Source organism: Aulonocara stuartgranti (assembly GCF_965226115.1).
Source record: "Aulonocara stuartgranti genome assembly, chromosome: 3".
Lineage (NCBI taxonomy): Eukaryota > Metazoa > Chordata > Actinopteri > Cichliformes > Cichlidae > Aulonocara > Aulonocara stuartgranti.
The window spans coordinates 50,050,354-50,068,837 of NC_138941.1; the positions used below are offsets into that span (position 1 = coordinate 50,050,354).

Sequence of the window (18,484 nt, forward strand, 5' to 3'; positions counted from 1 at the left end):
AGTTGTGGACGGCTGCTTAATCAGTTAATAAATCTGAAATAACATTCGATTATTCTGACTCACATTTGACAAAATGTAAAACTTCAAAGTTCCAGCTGTCTGAAGCATGAACCAACACCAATAATGTAACAGCTTGTAAGATAGCATTGGTTTAGTACTAAATTTAGTTTAAATGGGGAGGCTGATGGTGAGAGAAGTGTCTTCTTTATTCCTACAAGGCATATCTGAAGTTATTTTGAAGCAGATGTATGTAAATGAATTCGTTGAGCCATTGGTCAGCAGAACTCTGCCAAATCTGATAAAACCTTTGCACAAGGTTATGGTTTCACTTATGACTCAGTGTGCCAGCATGTTCAGTGTCTTTGCCTCATCACACCAGAGCACTAAGCAAATCATGTTATGGATACTGCTAAATTAGTACAATTATAAGTGCACTTACCTGAATAATTTTTGTATACACCTGCTGTCACAGAGTTTAAACTTTTTTCTAACCTCTGCTTTGTCAATGCATCAGTGCAACAACACTCCTGTAGCTTTTGGGCAGCTGTGGCTCAGGTGGTAGGTTAATGTAAAGGGTTAATGTAAAGTGCAGGCCATTTATCATCTATGAAGGACTATGGAATACAGTAAGAGAGATGATCCAAATGCAGGACACTGCAGACTGAATATTAAGCAATAGGCAAGCCTTTAATGCAAACTATCAAAGAAAACTATCCTTCAAAGTTAAAACGTAAAACAATAAATAAGTAAATAACAGGAGATAATCAAAAGTCGAATACAAAATAGCCAAAAACAGTCAAAGGAAAAAAGAACCCAAGGAACATGACAAATTAAAAAATGTAATTGTTTCATTGTTTAATTGTCTTTGCGCTCTTTGGGGCTGCTTTCATGAGTAAATAATTTTATGCGACATGTGCATCTTGTAAAACTGCACTACATACTATTACTATTTGAGGAAATATGTAAGTTCTTGTGATATCTTTGTATTTCTATAATAATATGAAATTTATGCACACATTCCCCATTTTTCCCTGTTAAGGCATATGTTAACTCACATTCCACAAAGTTTACTTATTGTATATGGTGTGGTTTCCTGGCCTTCATAAATAAAAGATTAATAGACGCTAAAAGGTAATTGTCAGCTTTGAGCTGAAAGGTTTGCAGCTATTATTTTTATGATTTGTGTAGTTTCAGACCAAAAATAAAGATCATGTTCAATTACAAGAGTTTACCTATTTAATTTACATAGTATTTATTGTATTTTTATTCTTTTTCATTAGTATTGTAAGTCACATAATAATTGGAAAAGGGTTGTACATTGTTTTGGGGTTTTGTATTTCTTCTGTTGACGCTTTTGTCATAAAAATAACCCTGACGTGCATTGTGGGGGGGAGAGACAGTTTTATTCAGTGGTAATCTGACACTATCTTCCAAAATGCTTATTTAACATCTCCATCAATGTGCATGTACACTGTCACTAAATAAACAGACACTTTTTTTCTTTTGTTTTATTTCTAGGGGAACAGTTTTTTTGGGACTGGGAAAGTACCCCTTAATGAACCACCATTATACTTTAGACCCTTGGTATTTACTTTGCAGTTTGTGTCTTGCAGACATAAACTGCGAAACTTAATGTAAATGTACAAAGTGGACCTTTCATCTTACAAAGCAACAAATGTATTAGATTGCCTTATTAGATATTTTTAGAAACAATAAAACATTCCGTTAAATTCCAATTCCGTTAAATACACCTAAGATGCTTACATAAATCCAAGAGATGGCCCGTGTCCTTTTTTCAGTGTATGCGTATATGCTTTTAATTTACCCAAAATAAACAGCAATAAAATATTGCATCTTGAGATGTAAAAGTGAAAGACTACACCATTTCTATCTGGGGACACTGGCTTTCGGAAATGTGCTCATAGTTAGTTAGCTTGGAGTCAAGGCTGGACTGGGACAAAAAATCGGCCCGGGCATTTTGACTAGAGACCGGCCCACCAGGATAAAGATTGAAAATGTGACATCATTCAGGGGTAAAACCGCAAAGGATTCTGGGAAGTTGTGGCAAGCGGTACTAGCGCACGCAGGCTTTCAATTGAACTCAGTTACACAGCGATAAAAAGAAACCCAAAAAATGGCAAGAAGCTGTTGTATTATTAACTGCAATAGCCGGTCGCATGACAGCCACGGGAAGCCGACGGGTAAAGAGATCGGTTTTTTTTTTACGTCGTTGAAGAGAAATTTTTTAAGCCATGTTTCCGAAGTAAGAGCCGACGGATGGTCTGGATATACCAAATATAACGTCTCAGAACACTCCAGCTCACATGTTAGTCTGCTCCAAGCATTCCCACAAAGGTCAGTCTGCTGTTGTAGTTAATGCGTCATTTTTCTTAACATAATTGGTGATATAGGTTACAAGCAAGTCTGGCGCTGAACAGAAATTGTCGCGCTATGCTCCTTTATTTATTGTGTTTATTGTGCATAAATAGTGAATTGTCCTGACACAATATTGCGTTTCGCTTCTGTTATTGCCATGGTACGTTGACAAAAACATATACTTTTATTCACAGGATAAAACAGTTGTTTTGTATCACTAATTGTCCAGTACGATTACAGCATACAATATTATTGTCACTGCTACATTTCTGTAATGCTACCAGAAATTATTTCCACTGCTAATTAATTACCGTTGAGCTCAAAGGTCCTATTAATAAACGGTTAACGAATGTGTATTTATGACGACGATTTGTGAGACTGGTAAACTTACCTTTGTTCGTACGATGGTCTTTCGTTCTACACGGTGCATTTCAAGGTCCTGTACCCATCCGTCGGTAAACTGTACCTGGGCTTGTTGCAGTGACCTGAAGTTACTAAACTTCATGAGTGTGGGCACTCACTCCAAGAACCGTATGATTATAAATCTGAGCGTGGTGAAAGTTGGGCAGCACGCTAACGTCTTTTGTCCCTCTGTGTGCTCGTAAGGGTCTGACCCTTTCACTCCTTTGATTTTTTTCCTCGTATTTTTCTTTGACTTTTCGTCGAGTCTGTCTTTGTACGGACTGGCATGGTTCTCCTTTTGTTTTGTACATTCCTTTTTTGTGCGGCAAAGAAAAAAACAAGAAGGTATTGGAACCGGAGAATGAACGTTTTGCGGTGCTGCAAATGCTTGCGTTTGATGCGGTACTTGGATTGTTTTGCCACGAGTTCCCAGCATGCAATGCGCGAAAATCACGTGATTGCTAAACAAGGGGGAGGGTGCATCTGGCCTCCTCGGCTGTAATTGGTCCAGCCCAGAGTCGATCATGACCAATTGGCCAATCCAACACCTTTCATTATATATACCCTTCCTAAAAAAATAAAAAAAATAAATAAATAAAAAATCCATTGGCCCATAAAAACAAAAAATCGCCAGCGGCCCACCGGGCAAATGCCCGGTATGCCCGATGGCCAGTCCAGCTATGCTTGGAGTCCCAACAATTAATTGATGTGTAATTCATGCACCTTGGACTTGTATGGACAGAAATTGAATTTTACCATACCCTTATTTCTGAGAGTATAATAGGGTAAAGGTAACAGTAGCAGAAAGAATAAAAAACTGAGAAAGTAATAAGAAAACATGAAAAAGATGGAGACGCCTTTAGCCTTTGTTCCTTTTTCTTAAAACCCGTTCATTGCTCTAAACCTCACCATTTAAATCATTTATCTGCCCTAATGCCAGTTCACTCTGTCAGTCTGTCATTCCCCTCCTCCCCCTCTCTTCTCATGCTCCATCATCACAAGTCTCGGCATCGTGACATTCTGTCCGTTTCCCTAACTTCTTCATCCATGACTCATCCATGTTGAATTTGCTTTGGGAACACCACAGTGGGAGAGATTCAGGGAAATGGCTGTGCTCTGATGTTGGCGACTCCGAAATGAGCCGTCGTCAATGTTTGTCTATAGTCTGGTCCTTTAAGAGTCTGCCGCCATCCCAGGAGCAACCCTTGATCGCCCACGCTCTGTTCAACCCTTATCCCGTTTCTCTTGGCCCAAACGGCGACCTTTCCTTCCACCGGGATTCAAAGCACACGTCAGTCTCTTGTCTGATTCCCAAACAAATGACTAATCATGTCAGAATGTTGCCTTTTTTATTACTCTTTAATTAGAGCTCTAACCTCTGCCTTGAAAGCCCTTTCACATCATCACAGCAATAACAACAGGTTGTCTGCATGTACCCTGACATACATGTTGTACAAAGTCAAAATCAAGGGCTTAAAAGTAAAATATTAGTAATTGATAGGCTTTAAGTGTATTTATTAATATTATTCAATCACATAGCAACACAGTTAGTCATGAATCTAATGAAAAAAACGTTTAAAAATAGGTTTTAACATCCAGAGATTTTCCATAAAAGCCATGCTATATGTGCTGTAATGTCAAATAATATTTCTTTGCCTCTTTCTTTATATGAAACCATTAAAGTAGAGCTCAAACTAAATGGCACAGTAGAGAACAATTACATCTTGCCCAATAGTCATTGACCCTTGAAAGACTCTTTCCATTTTTCTAGTGGTTGTATTTTTTTCAGTCAGGAGCCTATTAAATGGTTTCACCCTGGCCGATGGAAACACATCTAAGTCACCTCTGAGTTTTTGCGACATTTCAAAACTTTGCTCAAAATTCAGTTGACAGTTGGATGGAAACTAGTGAAATGACCAGTGAGCCACTGATTCCATCGTCACGTTGCCTCACTTTCACCCTTTCACCGACCAGCTCGGTGCCAACACCTCCTTTTGATTTACTCCCCCCCGCCCCTCTCCACTTTTCTCCCACTCTGTTTCCTTTATGTCTTTGACAAGTCCTTAACTCAGATCTGCTACTGTCACAGAGAAATTAGCTGCTGTTTCCAACCTTTTTCAACCTCTTTTTCTGATTTCCTCTGACCTTTCACTGTCTTTGGGTAGCAACTGTCAGCAGACACAGTTTCCAGCCCTTGCTCTGACCTGAGGAAAATTTGTTTACTTTTCTTCTCAGCCTTGGCTTTGTGCTCCCCTCATTTTGTCACCTTTCTGGTTCTGTTTCCATCTCCTCCCGCTGCTGCAAAAACTTTTTCGGTTACATCACCAATTTAGCACACTGGTGTGCCACTCATATGAAGGTGGACAAGAAAATGACATTCGAAAAGGGCTAAATATTTGAGAACAAGTGAAAATAGAGACTTTGCTAAAAAAATAAATAAACTGGCATAAATGGGAGAATAAAATTAATTGTCTGGAAGAATAATGCAATCCACTAGAGAATAAGTAAATACCACAAAGATTTTCTTCATCAGAATGAATGAAAATGTTCACTGCATGTATTATTGTAGGGTCTTTACCTTACAATATGAAGCGTCTTGAGCCAACTGTTGTCGTGATTTGGTACTATATAAATAACACGGAATTGAATTGAACTTCAGTGTGGCCAGTTCCCCGCTATCACTATAGAAAAAAGTCAAAATTAAGAAAGACCTTTTTTTTTTTTTTTTTTTTTTAAACATATGTTTTTATCATCATATTGTACGAGACTCCTCAGACCAGACAATGTCCTTCCAATCTTCTAGTGTCCAGTTTTGACAATAGAAGCTTGTGTGAATTGTAGCTTGCGTTTCCTGTTCTTGGCTGACATAAGTGACACTCGGTATGGTCTTCTGCTACTGTAGCCAATCTTCTTGTGAATTAAGAGATACTATTTTGCAAATCTTCATTTGGAAAATAGAAAACACCCTGGTTATTGTGTTACAGCTCAAAGCAGTCCAGCTGTTCTCCTCTGACCTCTGGTATCAGTGAGGCATTTTTACCCCTAGAAGTGCCGCTCACTGCATATTTTCTCTTTTTCCTGACCACTCTCCATTTGGTCATCCTAGTATCGGCAGTTTCTGAAATACTCAGACCAGCCTGTCTGTCACCAATTACCATGTGACATTCAAAATCATTTAAATCAGCTTCATTTTGATGATAAGTTTGAAGTACAGCTAAATGCATGGGTTTGCTGTCAGACAAAGCCTTGGGTTTTGCCACTATGATGCTTCAGCTGCAACAGTGTTTGAATAAAATAAGTTTGAAAGCACCAAAAAGTTCACATAAAACTTACTTTACATTATCGGGCTAAATACATGGTTTAAACATGATGAAGACAAAGGCTGTGTTAGACAGACATGATAGCAATATGCTCTGTCAACACGCAATGATTAGCACAAAGATAATGCTATGCTTTGCTAGCAATGCTAATATCAAAGCTAATATTTCTCCTACTATTTTACAGCTGTAATAATCTGTGTGGAGTTACATGTATTTTGTGTTTCCTACCGTTTAGTAAGATTTATTAGCTCCAGTTTCAGCAACGCAGACATCTTTGAACTTAAACTTAAAAAGGCAGGAGGTATGGCACAGTCAAGACCGTGTTAATGCTCTGGTTTGAAACATGCAAACAAATGACACTAAGGCTACGTGCACACTAATGCGTTTTTGTTTAAAAACGCATCGTTTTCTCTCCGTCTTGGCCTCTCGTCCACACTGAGACGGCATTTTCGCTCATGGAAAACGCAGCGTTTACAAAACGCTCTCGAAAACGGATACATTTGAAAATGGTGCTTTCGCGTCGCAGTGTGGACAGTGAAAACGCAGACTTTGTAAAACGATGATGTATGTTAGTCATATGATGCAGTCATGTGACCAATTAAACTAAGATAGCGGAGGGCATTATACAGCAGTTGTTTTGTTTTTCTACTTTATACTTTTGTGTTACTCGCAGCAACAACTCCACATCATTGTTAGTCCATTTAAAAAAACTCTGTGCCTTTCCTCGACATTTTGCCGCAACGTTTCAAAGAGTAAATAAGCGGCAGACAGAAATAAGCGGCAGACAGAAATGAGGCAGGTCGAATCTTCTTGCATTTCAAGCATGCACAGTACTGGAACGTAAGCGTTTTCGTCCATTTCAATGTGGACACACAACTCTGTGAAAACGACTGAAAACGCTAGTGTGGACGCGAAGCGTTTTCGGATGAAAACGCTGTTTTCAAATCTATCCAGGCTAGTGTGGACGTAGCCTAAAGGGTTATCATTGCATTTAAATGTGACACCAAGTCCTAATCAAGCATCCAAACATGAGCAAGAGTCAGTTGAAGTTTTTTATGTGGTATTTCACTAAGTTCATGTTTGTCACATCTGATTTTTATGCAGGGCACATGATACATGGTTTATCTCATTGTGTACAATGACCTTAAAGTTAATACAGGCTAGAAGAAAGAGTATAATGCTAATGCTAGTGCATAGCTTGTAACACTCTAAAAGTTAGCTAGCACTAAAGTGATTTATAGCAATTAAAAAAAAAAAACATTCATGATTTAAACAATTTGGTAAACCAAGTCATAAAACAGCTTTGACTGGTGACATTCAGGAACAAGAGCTGTGATTGCCACTGTGGTTTCTAGTGGGTGCGCTGCATTTTTTTTTTTTTTTTTTTACTTTCTTGCTGTCTTACATCAGCCTTTACCTCATCTCCTAATTTTTCCATTTTACCTTCTTTGTACTGTCCTTTTCAATCCACACAGTGATGTTCTCTCAAACCTTGGGCTTACTCCACTGCTTCCACACTCTGACCACTCATTTCACATCTTTGCTTCTGCCCTGCAACAGACAGCAGAACTGGTTAGTTTTGCTTCTGTCACAAAGACACCGCTGTTACCACCCTTGTTATGACTTCGCCTGTCTCTTGGCGTCTCCTTTCCCACCGCCTTCCATCTCCATTGGTATTGGGTGCATTTCCAAACTTGTCTTGCTCTGTTGAGAACAAGCCAGCTATTTCTTAGTCAGAACCAATGGCTTTTTTGAGTCTCTGCTTCATGGTAGATGTCAGTACAAGTTCAAAGTGTTATTTTGAGCTTTTTTAAAAGAAAGAAAAATAAAATGCAAACTGTTAACTGGTGAATTTGAGAAGGTGACCTTTAACGTTTTGATCGAGAAAGGTTTGCTATTTTCTGTCTTTTTTTTCATGTAAGGTTAATTTAGCTAAACTTTATATCAAAAACGTAATTTCTAAGTACATTTTCTATAAGTGATATGATTTAATCATATCGTGGTTTAATCAGCAAGGTATCTGTTTAGTACCTGTGTGTATCCTATACATTATTAACTGTATATGCTTTGCCAGAGCCTTTTTCTCCATGCTCTGCCTTGCCCTTTTGGGTTTGGTGTTGAAGTACTGAAATGAATCGCTGTTTCCAGACCTTTCATTCATTTACATCACCCCCGTCGTCGGTATGTTTCCACAGTTCCTGCCCCCATTCCTGCTTTTCCAACTCTTTCACCTCTCTCCTTTCACAGCATTAACCGTACACCCTTCATTTCATCCAACACAACCCCCTTGTTTCTCCTCATTTCCTAACAATCCTCTTTCCTCCCCTTCCCAGTTTAATAACAAAGTAAATGGAAAGCATCTCATTGCTTTCACAACCTTTCTCCTCCCTCTTTCAATTCATTTTGAAAAAGTGCTTGCAAGACCACTGTCTTAGTTTCTGCATAACTTGAAAAAAACATTTGCAAGAAAGAAACAACAGCCTTTTGTTTAACAACAATCTTCCAATAATGAGATTTGGGAGTGCACATGTTCCCCCAGCAACAGGTTGTTATCACAGGGTCACTGGCTGGTTTGTTGGACTGCGTAAGTGGAGACTTTAGCAAGCATTTCACCAGCAAATCCCATTAACATCCAACAGCCACTCGCAACTGGTTGGGGAATATGTGTTTTTCCCTCACAGATGGTTGCCAGATGGTCACAGATCAGTCTCTGTGCCTGTGTGACTGGAGCTCATTTCAGTCTATCCTACTTTTTCATCATAATTGTTACAGATGCGAAATTTCAAACACAAAAGTGACTGGTGTCACAACCTGTAGCTGGTGACAAATATGAGATTTCAGTTGGCTGCCTCTTTCACATACTAGATTGTGACTTTCCAGAACTTGATAAGCTGAAGAAAGTCAATGAATTTGACTGAGTTAGTGAAGTAGAAAATCATCACTAATGAAAACAAATTAATCTAGTCATGCTTTGGACCCATTGAATTCTCACACATGTGTATCTAATTTGAAAAAAAACTTGATAAACTTGATAATGTCTTAAAAACTGAACATGAATTAGATGTAAACACCACTGTTATTCTTATATATTGATGAGCTCTTTAGCTTTGCATGATTCACAGCTTAAAATAAGCCTTGTGTATCTTTTACTGGACCTCAATTCATCCATGTTTGGCTTCTCCCTATTTTGACCAACTTTATTGTGATTGGCTGTCCCTCATAAAAGGCTTGAACATCAGGTGGTCTCCTCTGTGGACACTTTGCGTTGCATGCATCTGCATGCATCCGAGGCAGTGGACTTCAGTGAAGTATAACAGGAATGATTACTCAGCCGTGGTGCCTCCAGCTGCCTGTGTCCTTGTCTGCAACAGAGTATAATTGAGGCCTTGGGGATATCCCCTCTCTATGACATCATGCAGATCCAAGACTTGGAAAACCTCAGTCTGAAGGCTGAGCTTTTGGCTCACAGGGATTACTTTTACATACTCTGAATTCATTATTTGAAATTTTAAACATGTTGATTGCGACAGATCCAAAAAGCATTTTCTTTCTCATTCTCTGCGTTTACATTCACAGCCCCTCTTCTTCTTTCTCTTTGTCTGCTCACCAATTTTCATTGGCTCTGATGTTTTCATGTTCACTACTCTAAATAGTAAGCATATGATGTGTCCTCCTTCCATACCCCAAGCGTCTCTTCCTTTTATTCCTTTCTGAGTCTTCTGTAATTTAAAATATGTCTTTCATTCTGTCATCTCCACATCTTGTTGCGCTGTGGACTTTCATCCATCTCTGCCCCTCTTTTACACTCTCTTAAATGTCTTTTTTTTCTCTTTTTTTTCTCCTACCTCCTTATTCTGCTTTTCCTCTTTCTCTTTTTTTTTTTTTTGCCCCAAACGTATCTATTACTTTGTAATGTGTGAGTCAGCTATTAAAATAGACCTGTTTTAGGGCTAAATAAACTCCTATCCCGCTCTGCTCTTCCTCCTCAGGTGTATGACCGGGAGCTGGAGAAGATCGAGGATTTTAAAGGACTTTCTGATTTCTGCCAAACATTCAAACTGTACAGAGGAAAGACTCAAGATGAAGGAGAAGATCCCTCAGTGGTGGGAGAGTTCAAGGTAAATGCAAAGTTTAAAAGTTGTTCGGTCGAGTCTCACTATTTGCCATTTTCTTCTAGTCGCCACATTGCAAGTTGTTGCAGCCTGATGTGAAGTTACGTATCACATATCACATGCTAAATTGTGCCTAGAGCTTATCTCGATTCATTCATCTTTGTCGGTACTTATTAATTTAAAAGCTTCCTTTACACCACTTCACATCTACTTCTTTAATTCACAATCCCTCCACCCCTCTCCCTTATGAACCAGGGCATGTTTAAGATCTACCCCCTGCCAGATGACCCCGGTGCCCCTGTTCCCCCAAGGCAGTTCAGAAAGCTGCCTCCCAATGGCATCGAGGAGTGCTTGGTCCGAGTCTACATCATCCAGGCTCATGGACTCCAGCCCAAAGACCCCAATGGGAAGGTATAAGGGGAGAAAGGGAGAGAAATGTAGAAGAGGATGGCTAGAAAATGTAACCAGAATTAGGTACTCATGGTTAGGATACTCATTAAGGTCAAGGAAAAGATTTGTACCAAGGAGGGTATAAGTGATACCAAGGAAATAGATGACATGAGTTAACAGAAAGCTTGTTGTTCTCAGTGTGACCCGTATGTGAAGATCACGCTGGGGAAGAAGTCAGTCAACGACCATGAAAACTACATCCCCTGTACACTGGACCCAGTCTTTGGAAAGTACGTACACTAATGCCTCTTTGGTCTGTCCCTCTTTCCCCCCTTTCTGTCTATCTGTGCCTAAAACCAAAAGTCTGGACTTCCCCGATCTTGCTGACTCGGAGGCGATCCACAGACTTTCAGAGTCTCTGGTCTAGAGGCAGGCTTCCTTAAACTTCACTCCTCTATCCTCTGTTATTCCATGCAAACCAGCACACCCTGGCACATATTTCATACCACTTGACATTTTCAGTGCCATAAACCGCAATGGTTCACAGGGAACTGAATACCTACCCATGGGTTCCTGTTAATTGATGAATTGTTTTATATTGAATGTCTTAATATCAATAAAATGTTAAAAAACAAAATACAGAACAGGAAAATATACCATGAGAAACTATTTATTACACAATTTACACAGGGGTAGGATGAAGTGTACACATGTTGCACTGTTGTCACGTATCATGTATAAAGGTCCCAATCTGTCCCCAAGTTAAAAGGATGTGGATTCAGTCTGTGTCTAACTGTGCCACAAATCTTTGTGTATGTGTAGAGGGATGAAGGTTGTATGTCCCGGCTGATTCCTAGTTTGGACAAAAATAATAATAATTGAGGTTGCAGTACAAAAACTAACTTTTAAATGTTATTCTTTAACTAAACTGAAGTTTAAATTTTGCATTTGTTTATATTCAGCACTCTGGGACTGATTATGCTCATTTCCACATCCTCATGTTTATTCTTGAGCTCTACTAGAGTCGCTTTGCAAACTTCAAATATTTGTTAATCTTATATTAGGACTTGTTCCTCTGTCTGTTTACCTCTAGCTGTTTTACTGCCCTTCCTTTTAAGGCCACCTCCTTGTTAAGCTAACTTCCCTGTGATTGGATGTCCTTTACAAACAGAAGGTTTGGGTGGGGCTATTGTGCTCACAGACAGAGCAGTTTCCCTCTAATGACTACATCCACTCTGACACCATACAGAGCCTAAGAGCAGACAAAAACTGCCTGAAACCTGAGCATTGTGCTCACAGGGATTACTTATACATATACAGAATGTATTATTTGAACCTTTGCTCATTTGCCATGTTTAATATCAACTTCAACCATCATATACATAAGCATAATTAAAAGTTATTTGAAAAAAAGTAATCAATTGGTGGTCGATAAAGCAAATAGACTTTTTTGGAGACTAATAAAACCAGCTGAGTATGAGACGTCATCAGCAGGTGGCCTCTTTGCTTAGTTGGTAATCCAGCTCTGGTGATTGCTGCATAAATTTAGCATGAAGCAGTGTTATAGAGAACTTTTGTATAATTTTATTAAAGCTTCTCTCTATCTTTTTTAGAGCTAATAAAATATAATGACTTTAAAAGAAGCTGACAAAATGAAACTAAAGAGGGTACAATAATAAAACATGGATTCTTAAAATAATTAAAAGACAATCCATTGTAAAATGTTCATAAAACAAAAAAATCTTGATTAAAAAAACCCAACTAACTATCCTCTAACTATTCTATTCCACTTATCCTTATTCAGCTTCACAGTGGGCAGGAGCCTATCCCACCTACAATAGGGCGAGAGGCGGGGTACACACTGGTCAGGTCGCCAGTCTGACCCAGTTCTAACACAGACCCACAACCATTCAAACCTATGGGAAATGTAGAATAACCATTTAACCTAACCCCACTAAGTGCATGTCTTTGGACTGTGAGAGTACCCAGAGAAACCAGACAGACACAGGGACAGCTCTGCAAACTCATGTCTTACATGATGATGATGAGGATGATGAGGATCCAGTCTAAATACATGACTCAGAATTATTTCCATAAGCACACATACTGAATTCACTCTGTCACTCTTTCGTATGCTTGTTACTCTATTTTGTGTCCTTCGCCCTTATGTGTGTTTTCTTGCCAGTAGGGGTCACTACACACAAACCAATCAGAGCACCAGACCACAGTAGAGCAGAAACTTGGTGCACATCAGAGCTCCGACTGCTGGCTGTAAACTGCTCTCAGTCAGTGTGACAAGTCAGTGCACACCAGCGTTCTGCTAAAATGTCTTTCCATAGACTCATGAAGACGGCAACAGGGGGATAGGCTTGACAAATGTCCTAGCAGACCAGCACACATTACTCATCACAGGAGTGAAACTTAAGAAGTTCCTTCAAGTGGACGTGCAGATTTATGCTCCTTTTCCAGGAGGTTTTATCTGACATTGCATGTTAGGACATAATTTTGGCCTTAAAAACCACAAAAATTGTATCTGCATTTCAATCACTTCTACATGCATTTAAAATGTGATCACAATTCCTGTCATTGATGTGGTCACACAAACGCGTGAGAGGCCACTGGAAAGCTCCTAATGCCTGAACCAAAGCTGAAAATCCTTTTCTGCTTTCCTTTTCTACAGGATGTTTGAGCTCACATGTTCTCTCCCACTGGAAAAGGACCTTCGCGTGATGCTGTACGACCACGACATGCTCACCAAAGACGAGAAGATCGGCGAGACGGTGATTGACCTGGAGAACCGCTTCCTGTCCAAATATGGAGCCATGTGTGGCCTGCCACAGTCATATCATGTGTGAGGAGACATTTTTTTCTGTTTATTAAGCTTAAACTGAATTTCAATTAAACTGATAAAATTAGACCCTGAACTGTTCCAGATGTCACCCAACAGAAATGGATGTGAGAACAAAACCTTTTTTTTGTGACAATGATTATAGACAGACGAGATCGCGGATACAAGCGGCGGAAATGAGCTTCCTCCGAAGGGTGGCTGGCCTTCCTTAGAGATAGGGTGAGAAGTTCGGCCATCCGGGAGGGGCTCAGAGTAGAGCAGCTGCTGCTCCACATCGAAAGGAGCCAGCTGAGGTGGTTCGGGCATCTGACAAGGATGCCCCCCGGGCGCCTCCTGGGTGAGGTGTTCCAGGCATGTCCCACCGGGAGGAGGCCCCGGGGCAGACCCAGGACACGCTGGAGAGATTATATCTCTCGGCTGGCCTGGGAACGCCTTGGTATTCCCCCGGACAAGCTGGAGGAGGTGGCTGGGGAGAGGGAGGTCTGGGCCTCTTTGCTTAGGCTGCTGCCCCCGCGACCCGGCCCCGGACAAAGCGGATGAAGATGGATGGATGGATGGATGGATGGATGGATTATAGACAGATATAACAAAATAAATAAGACTTTATTTATATTATTTTTTTGTCTCTCACCTGTTAGATCTGGAGTAAACCAGTGGCGAGACCAGCTGACACCCACGCAGCTGCTATACAGATTCTGTGAGAGAAGAAATCTGCGGAAGCCAGTCTATGAAGACGAAGCAGTCCGCTTCAAAGGAGAACGATACATCGCTGCCGACCTCGGTGAGTGACCATTCCTCACAATTCAACTGAAGTATATAAACACGTGCAATAATAAATCTATACCGTTCGTTATATTGATACATTTACTGTATATAGATATGAAATACTTGAGCCGTACATTGATCAGGCATACAGTTTAGAGCACTGTCACTGAATCAGAGCATCTCCAAACCTCCCGCTATTATGGGATGTTGCCGGTCTGCAGTGGTCGGTTTCTATTAGAAGTGGTCCAAGGAAGGAACGGTGGTGGACCAGCAAAAGGGTCATGGTGGCCAAAGCTCACTGATGCACATGGCAGCAAAGACCGGCCCGTGTGGTCTGATCCAACAGACGAGCTGCTGTAGCTCGAACTGCTAAAAATGTCGATGCTTGTTCTGATAGAAAGGTGTCAGAATACAGAGAGAGTCACAGTTTGCTGGGTTTGTGGCTACATAGCTGCAGGCCAGTGAGAGTGCTCATGCTGACTACTGTCCACCACCGAAAGCACCTACAGTGACCACAGAACAATGGAAGATGGTGGCCTAGTCTGATGAATCATGTTTTCCGGGTTTGCGCGTTGCTCACTTGGGGAACACCTGGCACCAGGATGCACACAAGCCCACCGAGATAATGTGATGCTCTGGGGAATGTTCTGCTGGCAAACCCTGGGTCCTACCATCCATGTGGATGGTGCTTTGGCACATAACACCTACTTAAGCCTTTTTGCAGATCCTATATTCACCTTGCACAGGGACTCTATTACCACCTCCAAACCCCTTTTCGCCATAGTCCATATTGTTGTTTTTGAGATCTTTTAGCTGACTTCACTTTGTCTAATATAAAAATTTGGTTGATGAAGTATTTAAGCTAAGCAATGAGGACTGGGGCAAATACTGCATAACACAAAGAAGAGCAGTAGTTTACAACCTTACAGCAGTGAGTGGGAGCAGAGGCAGAGCAGAAGACGTGAAGGTCTCACTTTCAGTTTCACTGTCAAATGATGGCTAAATGCCTAAATAAATAAACAAATCAGGGATGCCATCATGAAAAACGTAAGAAATCTGATTTGAGAACAGTAAAACATTTTTAAATTGAGTAAAAGGACTCCACAGATCAGATATTAAATGGCGTTCTACCAGCTTTGGTGGACATGTCTCGGTCTTAGCAGCTGTTATGCTGTTTGTGTTTTGATTAGAGCGTCGCTCCGCCAAACACAAACACACTTTTCACACAGCTGATTAAGTTGCTTACCAAAAATACAAACCGCAGATTTGTACCGTCCACATATTCACGTATGCTCAGTGCCCCTTAAGTACATTTACAGCAAGTAAATCAGTCTGCACTGTATTCCCACTGCACCCATATCCCCCTCACTCTCTTCTTTTTCTTCCTTTATTTGTGCTTTTCTTCCTCCTTTCTATTCTCTGCTTTTCTTTCTTCATCTTTTCTGTTCTTCTTTCAGTTTGACCCCATGATTCTGCTCTTCACAGCATCCATCACGCCGTCTACATCACCCTCATTTTCCCTCTTGTTGTTTCTTGTTTTTCTCTTTCCTTTTACCTCCTTGTCACCGTCCTCTCCTCTTTTCTTTTCACTCACTCTCATCATTATCTCGAACTTTCTGCCACCTTAATTTCTTTCTCTGTCTCTGATGTTTTCCTTCTTACGTGTTCTTTTCCACCATCCCCTCTCCATATTTGTTGGGATTTACATTATTCTTGGGTTGATATTGTTCATTTTCGCTTTTGATTTCAAGCTCTATTCTAGTCTAGTTTGAAAGCACATGTTTCCACATGTGCAGAACAGTTTATAAAAATAAAATTAATCATCCATACAAGCTCTTTTTTTCTGCACGTAAGTGCTTTTTATCTGACATTCACACTTCAATGAATACAACCCAGGGTTCAGTATCTTTCCCAAGGCATGCAAACTGGAGCAGCCAAGAATCGAACCACCATCTTTCCAATTAGTAGATAACCTGAGGTACAGTCACCCCCAACAGGCACCAGCAGGTCAGGAGTGAAACCAGGAGCACGTTTGTAAGTAAGTAAAGTAAAATTTTATTTATATAGCACCTTTCTAGATAAAAAGATCACAAAGTGCTTCACACAGGGATGACGAAGTATAAAACAAAAACAGACAAAAGTTAACAAAATGTAATTCTAAAAAGATGTGTTTTTAGTTGTTTTTTAAAAAAAGAACGACTGAGTCCACAGATCTTAAGCTCAGTGGGAGAGAGTTCCACAGTCTCGGGGCCACAGTGGCAAAAGCTCTGTCTCCCTTAGTAGTTTGTAGCTTTATCAGACATCCACAGGGTCAATCACAGCACGCTGTGATTAAGTCTCCCCTCAGGGCTAACAGGGAAGTGTTCAGTAACATCCTGAGGCGTCTAAGGAAGAACTTGCCTTAACAGTTACCTGAACTAACACTGTGAGTCAATGTGATCTCAACATTTGGTTTCTTGGAAAAAAAAAAACTTTCTCAAATGAATCGCACCTTACATTTAATATCATCATCTTTCTTCTCGGTTTTGCCTTTCATCCTCCTCCCCTTCATTTGCTCCCCTTCTATCCTTTCGTACTTTCTCCTTGCTCTTCTACTTCTTTGCTTCCCCCGTTCAATTTTTCCAACATTTCACTCCTTCTACTCACTTTCTTTTGATGCTTTCTCACCCTCATCACCCCCTCCTTCCCTGCCCAATGCCTCAGTTTTACCCTCCTCCTCTGCCACTAAAGAAATGGAGGTGTAGAGAAGAAAAAGGAGGTGGGGGAGTGAAACCGCAGGACCACCTGAAGAGTGGAGTGATGAGATAAATATTCAAGATTCATTATCATCCCTGTGTGCACACAAAGCTGACCCACACATATGTTCCATGCAGGCTGCTACGGTGCGGGGGTCACGCTTGTCGTTTTTTTTTTTTTTTTTTTGGGGGGGGGGGGGGGGGGGGTGATTTATGGTACGTGTGTGTGTGTGCGTTCTTGTGTGGACGAGCCAACGTCAACATCATGGTCGTCTCTCGGTTGGTGAGGAGCGCTGCTGCAGCGTTTTCTTTCCACAGTTGCCGCGGTTACTGTGCGTCAGCTTGCTGTCCATCAAACGGGGCTGCTAATTGGCCAAAAGGCCACGATCCTCATCCTCCCCTCATGAGTTTGGCTTTTCTTCACTCTCTCCACCTCTTCGTCACATTCGTTTGTTTTTTCTTTCTTCTGTCTTGAGTTTCTGCTCTTCTTCCATCCTTTGTGCCTCTCTACTTTTTGCTCTCCATCCTCTTTTTTTCGGTTGTATTTTTCTTCCTTTTAGTTTTAATATGAATTGCTTCTCTTGTTCTCTTTTCTGTGGGTTTGTTGTCTCAGAAGTCAAATTAAATATCTCTTTTGGCTTTCCACTTCGTCTCATCCCTCCTCTGTGCTTTTGCCTAGTCTCGTCCTTCTGCTTTGCTCCTCTTTCATTTTCCTCTGCTCTCATCTTCACATCTCCCCTCCTCTCCTCTGCCTCCTCAGTCTTTCCTTCCTCTCCTCTTACAGCCGAGGTGACTCCAAGTTTACAGTCATAAACTTTTGACGTTAGCTTGATATTTTCATTTTGCTTGGAAGCCGTGAAGATTTTCCTCATTTGGTTGTGATGCAGAGAGAACAACCAATGCTTTAGAGTGTGTTAGTGTCTCACTAAGTGTGTATGTGCGTATGAATAATGAATTATTCCTAAGTGACCTGCTTGCTTCCCAGTTTGCCCAGTATTCTGGATTTCCATTCTCCACTCTTGAGTGGCCCGGCCCTGTACTTAAACCCTAATCTCTGCATGTGTGTGTGTGTGTGTGTGTCTCTGTGTGTGTGTCATGTTTTCAGAGGACAAAAATGTGTCCAAACGTCATCTTGGCCCGATTAAGGAGCGACTGTCCCTTCACATCTTGAGGAAACTGGGATTGGTACCCGAACATGTGGAAAGCAGACCACTCTACAGCCCGCTCCAACCTGACATAGAGCAGGTAGCACGCACACACACACTGCACTTGTGTGTGTGCTTAAGTTCTTCTCAGTTTCATCCTTTCCCGCTTTTCTTTTCCTGAGCATTTTCTTACCTTTTGTTTGCTTGTCGGTGCTCTCTGTCAGGGGCGTCTGATGATGTGGGTTGACCTCTTCCCCAAGTCTCTGGGACCACCTGGACCGCCGTTCAACATCACGCCACGAAAGGCCAAAAAGTAGGAACACAAACACACAAATATGTCAAGAAAGGCAAATCCATTTCCCGTTCTGATAACCAAAACAAGTCAGTCAGT

The 18,484-nt window shown here is 40.9% G+C and overlaps 1 protein-coding gene across 3 annotated transcripts in view; it reads left to right on the forward strand.

Moving 5' to 3' along the window:
* Window positions 1–18,484, forward strand: part of dysf (dysferlin, limb girdle muscular dystrophy 2B (autosomal recessive)) — a 103,467-nt gene that overhangs the window by 67,834 nt on the left and 17,149 nt on the right. For all 3 annotated transcript variants that reach the window (XM_082528688.1, XM_082528689.1, XM_082528690.1), the window contains 7 exons: window positions 10,088–10,216; window positions 10,466–10,621; window positions 10,799–10,890; window positions 13,281–13,451; window positions 14,087–14,229; window positions 18,054–18,193; window positions 18,318–18,406. In XM_082528688.1, coding sequence (XP_082384814.1) covers window positions 10,088–10,216; window positions 10,466–10,621; window positions 10,799–10,890; window positions 13,281–13,451; window positions 14,087–14,229; window positions 18,054–18,193; window positions 18,318–18,406 — 920 coding nt within the window. The remainder of the gene's footprint in view (window positions 1–10,087; window positions 10,217–10,465; window positions 10,622–10,798; window positions 10,891–13,280; window positions 13,452–14,086; window positions 14,230–18,053; window positions 18,194–18,317; window positions 18,407–18,484) is intronic.